Source organism: Paralichthys olivaceus, chromosome 7 (genome assembly GCF_024713975.1).
Source record: "Paralichthys olivaceus isolate ysfri-2021 chromosome 7, ASM2471397v2, whole genome shotgun sequence".
Taxonomy (NCBI): Eukaryota; Metazoa; Chordata; class Actinopteri; order Pleuronectiformes; family Paralichthyidae; genus Paralichthys; species Paralichthys olivaceus.
In genome coordinates this window covers 15629797-15641965 of record NC_091099.1, presented here as the reverse complement: position 1 = coordinate 15641965, position 12169 = coordinate 15629797, and the positions used below count along the sequence as shown (strand labels likewise).

Sequence of the window (12169 nt, the reverse complement as noted above, 5' to 3'; positions counted from 1 at the left end):
TCTGTGTGTGTGAGTTATCTACCCCTGCTTTTCATGCAGTTGTTTAATGGCTGTAATTTCCTATTAATATAAAATATTTTATATTTGCATATTAAATATTTTATTTTATTATTGTATTGTCATTGTTTACTTTATTGTAGTTTAGTGTACAGTTAAACCAGGGACTCATTCTTAGAATTGTATATTATATATAATTATATATGATGTTTTACCTGAGTTTATACTTTTGCCATTTATTATCACAATTTACCTGCAGATACTGTTGGATCTTAGTCTTTTTAATAAAGTTTTTCAAATTCAAGCGGAAGTGACGTCGTGAACAAGCCTCGGCTGCGCCGCTGAATCAAAACAATGGCGGACAGGCAGCGTAGCGCTCCTCTCTCGTGGTCTGTTTAAAGGTGTAACAGCCGACATTGAGTGTCTCTATGTGGGAGAGAGTCCCCGGGATAACGAGGTGATTTGATGGTTGTGTTGTAGGAGAAACAAACCTGCTGCCAAGATGAGCGACGTTGTGGAGAAGACCCTGACAGCTCTGCCCAGCCTCCTGTCTCTGGACTCTCAGCCTGGATCTGCTAAACTCTCCTCCTCCTCCAAACTGGGAAACCTCATCAGAGGAATCACCGAGCTCACGTCCAAACATGTGAGTGTGTTATTTACGGAGGCAGCTCAGGGAAGCAACACGAGTCTCTGACACTTTCTCATCACACGCTTTGGCTAACATGACCATGCTAACTCCAAGAGGTTTGTTTATGTTCTGTAAATCTCCAGAAGATATCTGAGCTCATCGTTGATTCTGTTAATACCAAGAGGATGTTCTACTTTATAAAGCTCAGACATTTACGTCATGACGAGTCAAACTATCAACAGACTCTCATAACATGTCAACTTGAATTAAACACACACACAACACATTAGCACACTGACTATACGTTTTTACACATGTATCAATTATATCTCACAAACGTTTTCATACATACAGTATTTCTACAGCTTTTATAACATGTGTCTAACCTGTACTTGTGTGCACAAAACGTCTTAACACATGCACATATTATTTTATTACATATTTCACACACACACACACACACACACACACACACACACACACACACACACACACTGCTGCCATGGTCTGTCATTTGTGAAATCCCAACAACTAAGGTTCTTGATGCGAAAAAATGGAAATAATGAAATTATTTAGAGAGGTGACAGAAATTTCACCTCACTCCCGTTCATGGTGCCTCCCACCCCCCTCTGTGTGTCATGTTTCAAGTGATTTTAATGTAGAAATTGTGGGGGGGAAAAAGGGAAAGTCAGCTCCATTTTCATTATGGCACTGAAAACTTGCTCTAATTAAAACATATTTTTAAAAATTATTTAAGAGGTGACAAAGAAATTTCACCTTAATCTTGTTCATGTTGACCCCCCCACCCCAAGTACCTTTACCATAAGATGTGCATCAATTTTGTAAGTGCGGCTGGCCTGATCGTTGTATCACATACGGCGGACCGCTTGACTTGAGGTACAACTGCAAGTATTAATTATTCGTGACTCATTGTAAATATGACAGCACCTGCTTTTTGACGTGAGAGAGAAAGCAGTAAAAAGAAGTTAAAAAATGAGTCACTAGATGGCAGAATTGTATCTACTGTGTCATCTTGATCCACAGTGTGATAATTCATCCATTGTTGGTTCCCAGATGACTGGTAAAGAAATTAATGCGAATTAATGATTTGACAATATTGCCTTAGTGTGGTACAGTGGAAACAGTGGTTATATCACACTTGATACCACATACGTAATCTGTTCTCTTTCGGAAGAGCCAATGATCTGTTAATCTTTACAAATCAAGACTCTACAGTATGACAGTGACATGGCCATCAGTGCTAAAAACAAATCAATTGAAAATATTATAGTCATAACAGTAATATTGAGAGTCAGATTGTGGATTTGTAGAAACTTGACAGTCCTGATATATTTGTTATATAACATAACGTAGCAGAACTTGTCAAGGCTAGACCAATACTTTCCTGACCTTATTTCCTGTTGCCCTTTGTTTTTTAAATCCATGAGGACGTGTTATAACTTTGTTGGACTTTTTTTTAATCTTTCCCACCTTCTTAAAATATTCTGAAAAGTCGCCAGGGGCCTTTCCATTAACATCCTGATATGTTAACAAGCTGAAGAATGTTTCTATAACCTAATATGCTCAGTTTTCTTTGCACATCAGTTCTTACTGCTTTTACTGTGTGTTTCTCTCGCTCAGGAGGAGGAGAAACTCATCCAGCGTGAACTAGCATCTATCAAAGAACAGGTGTCCTCCCCAAACACCACCATGGTACGGTTCTTCTGATTTCCTTGTTGGTTTTTGCACAAGAAACTAGATCATTCAAATCATTCAAATGATGCCTGGAACTATTTATTTGTTTACTTCTTTCTTGGGTCATATTGTGATTCAGAGGCAGATGAAGGAGCTAATGGTGAGAGCGATCTACTGTGAAAGTCTGGGTTATGAAGCTTCTTTCAGCTACATTCATGCCATCAAACTGGCTCAACAAGGGACTGCTCTGGAGAAAAGAGTTGGTATGTTTGTTTGTATTAAGCTGAAAAGCTAAGTCATTGCTTAGACTGTATTTATCCATTTATGACAAGAACTCCACTGAATCTTCCTCCACTGCCACAGTCAAAAGTATTTGTGTGTTATTTTGCAGGTTACCTCGCTGTGTCCTTGTTCCTGAATGAAAATCATGAGCTGCTGCTTCTTCTTGTGAACACTGTATTAAAGGTGGGTGTGAGTTTTTACAGCATTCGTCATCTTGGATCCGAGCTGGAATAAGAAATGCTGATGTATTTTGTGTTTGCAGGACCTCCAGAGCACAAACCTTATTGAAGTGTGCATGGCTCTAACTGTCGTCAGTCAGATGTTTCCCAAAGATATGATACCTGCAATCCTTCCTCTGGTGGAGGAGAAACTTAATCACCCAAAGTAAGAAATGCTTATTGCCTCTCCAGTTCATTTAGTTACTTGTCTATTTGTGTGGTTAATGAAAACTTTTCTTGAATTATATGGTTTTTAACACATTTGTAGAGAAATCATTCGACGGAAAGCGGTGCTGGCACTGTACAAATTCTACCTGATTGCACCGAATCAAGTTCAACACATCCACAACAAGTTTCGCAAAGCTCTGTGCGACAAGGATCCTGGTGTGATGACAGCGTCACTGCACATTTACGTACAGATGATCCAGGTAGTTTGATTTTATGGACTTCTACTACGTTAACAAATATACAGACATCATGCAATCTTCTCATGTACTTTTTAAATTTTTTTGTTGTTTCAGGAGAATCCAGAAGGTTACAAGGACTTGACAACAAGTTTTGTCACCATATTAAAACAGGTGGTGGGCGGAAAGCTTCCTGTAGATTTTAACTATCACAGTGTTCCTGCTCCATGGCTTCAAATCCAGCTTCTCCGAATATTGTCTTTACTTGGAAAAAATGACCCAAGGTAATTTAGTGTTTTCCATTTATTATGTAGACTGTGGCGGTCCACCATTTTCTAATTTGTCCCACCATGTATTCAGATGCTTTTGTGTGGTTTTGCTCTGATAATAAATTCTGTCTGCTCTGTATTCACAGCACCAGTGAGATCATGTATGAAGTCCTCGATGAGTCTTTACAAAGAGCAGAGATGAACCACAACATTACCTATGGTGAGTCACATTTAGAGCAACGTCTAATTAATGTGTTTGAAATCATATAGATAGTCCCAGTAGCCACTTACCTTAATCTCTCTTTTTTCCAGCAATATTATTTGAGTGTGTAAAATGTGTATACACAATTCATCCCAAATCTGACCTTTTGGAAAAAGCTGCAAAGTGCATCGGCAACTTTGTTCTATCACAGAAGATAAATCTCAAATATCTTGGTAAGTTTAGAAGAAAACAAAGTATATATAATGCAATAAGTTTTTCTCCACTGAGAATCAAGATTTTATATTTAAGCTCTTATTTATCTGCTGTTATTTTAGGCTTGAAGGCTCTCACCTACGTGGTCCAACAGGATCCTAAACTGGCCCTGCAGCATCAGATGACCATCATAGAGTGTCTCGATCACCCTGACCTCATCATCAAGCGTGAGGTGAGACGAACAGTTGGTGTAGTTTGGATTTTGGTGTTACAGACTTTATGGAGCTAAAGGATTTTGTGCGTTATGGGTTATCTTGTAGACACTGGAGTTGCTCTTTCGGATCACTAACGCCCAGAACGTCATGGTCATTGTGGACAAGATGCTGGAGTTTCTGCGCGTCAGTACAGATGACTACACTACTATTGACCTGGTGGGGAAGGTGGCAGAACTTGCAGAAAAATATCCTTCTCAGTGAGATACTATACACTTTTTTTCTTTCTGGTGATCCACTGCACCTGGAAAACGGTAAACTCCTTATATAAAATAAACATGATAGTAGAAATACTTTGATCTAAATATTGAAATAACAGCCATTAACAAACCACAGTACCTGCTATAATATTCAGTGATCCAATAAGGAAATTATACTTAAATCATTGTCAACTATATTTCATATATTATTATGAATGTCTGTAAATCCACATCCTGCCAGTGTTTCTGATCATTAATTATTATTCTAGTGTAACTTTATCATGGTCGTGCAGTGGTCATTTCTTTAAATTTGTAATACCTTGTTTTTTCCTATTGTTGATATTTCCTATAAACATTATACATATGCACCGGACAATGAATGGTTCATCGAGACCATGAACACAGTGTTCTCAGTGGGTGGAGACATGATGCAGCCTGACATCCCTAACTGTTTCCTCAAACTGCTGTCAGAGGGTGAGATAACCACCATTTAATCTGTGGTGTCCCCGTGGTGTGACATCGCTGTTCAGTAAATGGATCCTGATATTGATTCGATTTTGACGCTTAATGTCTCTTTAATGGCCCAGGATTTGACAGTGTGGAGGAGGACAGGAAGCTGAGGCGGTTTGCTGTGGATTCATATGTCTCTCTGCTGCGAGGAGAGCCTGGCAAGCTGCCACAGCGCTTCCTCCAAGTCATCAGCTGGGTGAGTGCCGTTTGCATGTTGAGCACTTTGTATAAGTGTTATGTAATAAAAATGAGCGCAATAAGGGAAAAAGGAAAAGAAATACAGCATTTGATTTAGCACACTCCACTAATTACCTAACCTGCAGACGAAAAAAGGAAGAATATTTAAATAAATGAATAGATAGGAATACAGTATTTAAATTAATGCCAGTTAGCATAGCTACCCATACATTATCTATATCACTTATCCTCTTTAGGTCATGGGGGGCCTGTATATAATCCCAGCTGACATTGGGCAAGATTATCATAACTACAGGAAATTAAAAACAAGCTCATTTAGAAACTACAGCTTAATACCAAAGTTCCATCATTTTAATGGTTTAGAGATCAATATGACTCTTAGAAGGTGATAAGTGCCTGTTGAGAAGATCTCAGTGATCTTATAGTGAAGGTTCTGTTGCACTTAGAAACACTTTTTTAATAAACGTTTTTACGTGGCATGTAGTTTGTAATGTGTATATTTTCTCTACAAACACCCTGGTTGGAATATTCTTCGGTATATGTTCTTTGGCTGTGAGAAAGAATATGAACACCTACTGTTTCTGTCTGTAGTTTGTGAGACAACATGGCGTTTGGAGGATTATTCTCTACGGGGCTACTTTACCTTATCTTCAATAATGGGGATGAATTAGAAATTCTTAGACTCTTCATATTCTTGATAATCTGTTGTACTTGACGTATGTGTTGAATTTCATTCATTATTGTCTCAAAAAGTCTGACATTTAAATTGTTGAAACCTACAGAAACACTTTTACTTGTAAGGCACAAGCTCTTTCTTTACCTGTAAAACACATTCTTAGGCTTTGCCCCCTCTGTCTTGCTCAGGTCCTCGGTGAATACTCTCACTTGAGGGAGGAACTTGAACCAGCCACAGTCCTGCGACTTCTGGGAAAACTGTTAGATATGAAGCAAACCAGCAGCGAAACCAAGACCTGGGTCCTCATGGCAATGACCAAACTCAGCGAGGGCGGAGCAAGTGTTGCTGTCGCTCAGCAGGTTTCTGAAACATACATCAGCTCAATGGACACAGTGCTGAGACAGAGGGCTCAGGAGCTGCAGCACCTCAGCCAAGACTCTGAACTACGAGCCAGGGTGCTACCTCGAGACGATGGCCTGGAGCCTCTGGAGGTAGCATTTATAAAGGGCTGCAGAATTACAATAATTATGTTTAAGTGTTTGGATTTTATGATTGTAATGGTTCTAGATATAATATGAAGACATTTAATTTGATTTTAAATGTCCAGTAATGTTGTCAACGCTTGATTAAAGATGTCACAAACACCCGAAAATGATTTTACTCTCGTAACCGCAGCAGATTAAGATCAATGGCTTAGGCTTATTTATTTAGGCTTATAAAAAAGGCTTATTTTCCCAACCATCACACACTTAGAATTTACCAGGGAGGAGGAACCTCAACCTCCTCCCTGGTAAATTCTCAGTATGTGATGGTTTGGAAAATAAGCCTGCTTCCACTTGCCCTCCATGACACACACAATTAGATTAATGAAGGTATTTAACCACGATAAAAGGGATCATAAATTCAGCCGTCTCAGTGCAGCTGTCTTAGCATGTCTGAAATGTGAAGGGAGGGGTTTACCACACAACAGTATTCAGTATCGGTCAGCTGAAAAGAAAGTAACCATAACACTTTTAATGCATACAAATGTAATGTAATGTGATTTTTTTTCTGTCATGAAAGTGTTCAGTGATAAAGATGTAGGGTACTTGCAAACCCTCAAATATGACGTCTTTGATTAAAATCCTGCAGAAATGTACCAAAGAACCTGTTCCTCCTGATTAAAGGAGAAGTTTAAACTTGCTGTTGTGTTGATATTTTGTTTCCAAGGTGGATTCCTCTCTGTCGTTTCTGGATGGGTTCGTCTCGGAGGCGTTGGCTGCTGGCGCTGCTCCATACAAGCCTCCTCATCAACGGCAGGAGGAATTAGCTCAGGCAAAAGGTAAAAACAGTTGAAAGCGATCAGACTGTTGCATGTTTGGCACAATGTGAGCTGCCTTGTTTTGAATTGTTCTGACTCTATTGTGTGCCTCAGTGTTGAGCCTGGAGCCATACGGCCTGTCCCTGCCCATCAGCATGTCCTCCTGCAGCATCGCTGACAGACAGTCTCCCACGCTGTTGTCCATAAGCTCTGGTCTCTCGGGTGACAGTACTGAGCTCTCCCACAAAGGAGGGTATGAGGACACACTGTGCATACCTCTGAATTATGCGCTCTTTATTGTTTTGAACCCACACTGATTTTTTCTCCATTTTTGCTTCAGCTCTACAACTCTGAAGCTGGATGGAGTGAAGCGTGTGTGGGGGAGGGAGGGGTACCTGGCACAGAGGGAATCTGTGGAGGAAGTTGCCCAGGTGGAGGTACCGAGTCCCCTCCGCTCACCCAGCCAGCAGGCGGAGGCTGACAGCTCACACAGCCAGACTCCGACCCTGACACCAACCCCTGAGCCCAAACAAGATAAACAGCAGCTGGCTTCCTCACTGTTTTTTGGCCTCAGCTCCCAAAGCCCCATGTGTCTGGTGAGCGCTTAAATTCTTTGTCTGTTTGAAGCAGAGCTGCACAATATGGAGATAAGTTCAAAAGTAAAAGCAGAGTATTCCACACACACACACTCCATTACAAGAACTCACATTATTAACCCGATGGATCTCAGACCTTCATCAGGGAAGATTCATACTCAAACTGATGAAGGTCTAAAGGAGGTAAGATGTTAAAAAGGTGAGTTCATGTGATGGAAACGACTTTCTTGATTCACAGATTAATCCTACAGTTACAGAAGTGCAAAATATTTATTGAAATTGGCTGTATCAGAACAAAAGTTTCTCTCAAAAATTCAAAAATAAGAACATTTTAGATTTATCACTTTGGCTTTACATCAGATCTACTTGTTCTCTACATCTCCGCTAATTTGATGATATTGCAATGTTTTGACTTTTGAAAATTGACCTTGTTTTCCCTCTAACAGATGGGAAAACCTGAGCCGACACCCAGTCGATTCAGAGGAAAAAAAAAAATTCAGGGCTCATCCCCAAGCACCATTGAGCAAACACCCAGTTCCCTCGTCTCTACTCCCAGCACCGTGGATAACCTGCTGTGTAATGACCCGCTGGACATCACCTCAGAGCCGACCGTTTCCTTGTCTAAAATCACATCAGAACTCTCCCCGGGCATCATTACGCCTGCTAATGGCACCTGTGATGTAGAGGCTAACTTAACCGGCAGTGATGTAAACGAAAGTAACCCCCTCCTCAGTGAGGATGATGGTTTAGCAGCTGCTGATCCCACTCCACACGAAGACCCAGACAGACCTAAAGACTTGTGTCTCAGTTCTCATCTGCCTGCAGAGCTATGTGGACTGGGCCACTCAGAAATCACTCCTCTGTGCACGAACCAAAGTCTGGACCTCTCAGCCTGTCATGTGCAGAAGGAGGATTCCTTAGTGCTCGTCATTTTCATTTCCAACTCCTCTGCCATTCAACAGATACTACTGGATCTTCACTCAGAACAACTAGAGGTAATATACTGAGCTAAAAATGACAAATGAGGACTGAAGCTGTCTTTAATAGTCTTTTATATTAAAGGCCATTTTATTTTCAGGTATCCCGTTTGTCTGACAGTCCAGTGGTGGATGTGAGTAGCCACGGTGTAGCAGTGTACCAGTATTCCCTGACTGTGAAGAGGCCTTCAGTTCATGTTGAAGTAGTCGGGATAGTTTCTTACCAGTTGTGCGATGGGACGCCTCAGACACTGCAGTTCTCATACAGACTCCCTCTGACCTCCTTCATCAGGTGACACATTTATGTTTTCTCCCGTCGGTTTGTTTACGAGCAGGATTATGCAAAAACTACAGAACTGATTTCCACAAAACTTTGAAGGATCGGACAAAGGCCAAGAAAGACAGATTTCGGTGGATCAGGGGGCGGATCCAGGAATTTTGGTCACATTCTTTCACATTTTGAGATTATTATACATCACAGATTTCCCAGGGAATAATGCATGGATCTTGATAAAAAAAATAATTTGGCATATTTAGAGGACTGATTTTTATCAGTGTGTGACATTTGGTCTAGCTGGTTTTAATGTGGTTTCATTGGGGGTTAGGCTTCAATTTGGTTCCTCATTTTATCAACCTATAATTCTTCTGCAATAGAGATTACGATTCCATGATCTAAACTGTTCTGTTGGCTTAGCTATGAAGTTTGATTGACTTTAAAGGGAATGTTGGGCCTGGTGGAGGTATATGCTCTACTGAGTGGCATTCCAGTTCAAAGCGCGGCCGTGCAGAGACCATTCGTTGCTGACTTTACTTTCTTCTTTCCTGCAGACCCTTGACGGTGTCCACAGAAGAGTATGGCACAATGTGGCTCGACTTCTCTCACGACACAAAACAGAATCTGACACTGATCGGTGATGGTGAAGAGCCTCTCACAGCCACTCTGAATGTACTGAAGAGGAAACTTCAGCTTGGTGTCGTGGAAGTCATAGGTGAAAATACATTTATCTCCTGCTCAGACTCGGATCTTTCAATGATCTCATTTTTATAAGTTTTATATTGTGGAATTTGTAATAAACACATTGATAAATAGTTTAATACTGAAACAACAATCTAAAAATATAGACAGCATATATAAGGTCACACAAAAACATCAGGACGCAACAAGATGTGTTGTTATTTATGGATTATTGCTGGTTAACGGGTAAACTAATGCAACTTATAATTAGAGCATTTTCTAAATGTATATTTATTTACATACAGGTTTAAGTGTGTATGTACCAGTGGGTCTCTTTCTTTGTCTCCGTCTCTTGCAACCTGCACTGTATGTATCTTGAGTATTTTATATAGTCAGTGAGTAACATTCTTCACTTTGCCCACAGGAATGGAGGGTATTTTAGCTTGTCAGCTCCTCCAGGATCAGCCGTGTCTGATGCATTGCCGCGTGCACGCCGGTGCGCTGGCGGTGTGGTTGCGCTCTCCGGTGCCTGACCTGCCCGACTGCCTGATCTACCACTGTCAGAGAGCTCTGCAGGTGGACTGAGCCTCAACTGCACCAATCCACTGACACCACTGAGCAACCAGAACCTCAACCACTGAAGTGAGAGGTGCACAGACGTACACAGTGCAGAACTGAGAATGAAACTGATGTTAACATCTTTACATCACAGTGTTAACCATTTATTTATCTCCTCCACTATGAGTTACTTTGAAAGATTTGGTTTTGACTGTCCTTGGATTGTTGAATTTTATTGGTAGAAGAGAATCACAACTATTGAAACATCATGACTTGGAATAACTTCAGGGCTAAAGGAGTTTGTGTAAACCTATGTGTTTCAGAATAATACTTAAGTCTTAAAATCCTGTTCAGATCTGGTATTAACATCTGATCTGAGGTCTGATCACCAGGGGTCCGCTCTAAGTCCAGGTCTGAACTCACCCAATGTGTCCTGAATGCGTCCTGAGATCCGATCTCTTAGAGACCTCATTAGGAGATGGTCTGGGACACATGTGGCCACATTCTTTTCTCTGTGTGAACGTAAATGTGTCCTGGGCCACATTAAACGACTGCCTACTCAGCTGACGTCTCTGACACACTGCAGTTTTATTTTACGGCAGATGTATTTTCACGCTTCTCATTCACCCTACGTTGATTTGTTCGTGACCACCGGCTCAATATCAACACTGATCACCACATAATGATTGATACTTTTCCTAAATTGGTCAAATCTCTCTTCACAACAGCCACACAAGAATTTTTCAGCACTTCCTCATTCCTCTCTCCTGCTCACTCATGCCGACACACTCACACATTCACACACACCTTGTCATTGGACACATCTGTAAACTCAGACCGGACACGTTTTAATTCAAGGATATGAGCAGACGAATCAGATCCCTCAGGATGGATGTTAATACCAGGTCTGAGCCGGGTCATAGAGGATGATGACAGGGCTCCAAAATGACTTGAAACCTTTAATGGTCAAAACATTGACTGTGAATGAAATGAATGCTTAGTATGAAACTTCTATTGTATCGCAAGGGAAAAATCATGAACTAATATCTGTGCCTTGGGTCCTTATGCTCGAGAGAGAGAGACACCATGACAGTGAGGCTCATTTGGATTTAAAGAAGACAGACATTAGTACTGTAACTGAAAACATTTCACTGCTGTCATTAACTTAACAAATTGTTCTTTCTTGTCAACACAAATTCAAGCAATACTGATTTAAAATGGAAATGTGGATTGAGAGAAACACAGTGAAAATATGTATATCCTCTGAGGGGTTAAATTCATTGTTCCGAATCTCTTGTAAGTACTTGGGCAATTTTTTTTACGATTATTTAAAATATTCTGCCAGCAAACTAATAATTTTATAGTTTGTTGTCAAGGAAAACCTGCTCCAGTACCTGAAGGTTCCTCACAGCAAATAGATGTTTACATTGTTGTTTGTCCATTAGTTACATTTGATTCGTACATCTTTGATGCATATTTTGTCTTAAAAGTAGCAGTGAGGCTCATGTTCTCCATTAATCACTGTGGTGATGTTTTGTAGATGCTGCCTTCTTAAAGGATCATCTACGCACTCATATTTCTGGTTTGTCAGTTTCGGCGAGAGGTGGATTTTAGTGTTTTTTTATTATTATATTTTTCTATCAAAGCAGTATTGAAAACATATTTATTGGATTTATATTCTTACAGAAGATATTTTATATTAATTTCACCCAAAATCAAATCTTGTGCTTCATATACTGTTTTGATTGCGCCGTGCCGGATTTGGCTTCCAGTTTGAAAACGTCTTTTATTTAATTTAATCTGAAGGGAAAGTTGACCTTTTTCTTTTTTTTTGCCTGTGTCCTGATCTGAGACAAAACGAGACGTCTAAATCTCAACTTCAACCCAACGCCTTATGTTCTAATGCCATGATGGTGTGTTTGATTTGTGCCTGTGGTACAGAAAGAAGAAATCCTTTTTTCTTAGTGCCTGTCACTATATTCTACTAACTTCTGAATAAATTAAACTCATGTAAATTTA

The 12169-nt window shown here is 40.3% G+C and overlaps 1 protein-coding gene across 1 annotated transcript; it reads left to right on the top strand.

Annotated features, from left to right (window-relative positions):
* Window positions 1-312: 312 nt before the first annotated feature.
* ap4e1 (adaptor related protein complex 4 subunit epsilon 1) lies at window positions 313-12169 on the top strand. The gene is made up of 22 exons (XM_020078637.2): window positions 313-386; window positions 478-640; window positions 2267-2338; window positions 2460-2583; window positions 2712-2785; window positions 2865-2986; window positions 3089-3248; window positions 3342-3508; window positions 3640-3713; window positions 3806-3928; window positions 4031-4140; window positions 4229-4368; window positions 4742-4854; window positions 4968-5086; window positions 5953-6255; window positions 6974-7085; window positions 7179-7317; window positions 7405-7660; window positions 8107-8655; window positions 8739-8929; window positions 9466-9626; window positions 10017-12169. Exons 1-22 carry the CDS (start codon window positions 352-354, stop codon window positions 10175-10177), a joined length of 3468 nt encoding a protein of 1155 aa, XP_019934196.2. The 5' UTR covers window positions 313-351; the 3' UTR covers window positions 10178-12169.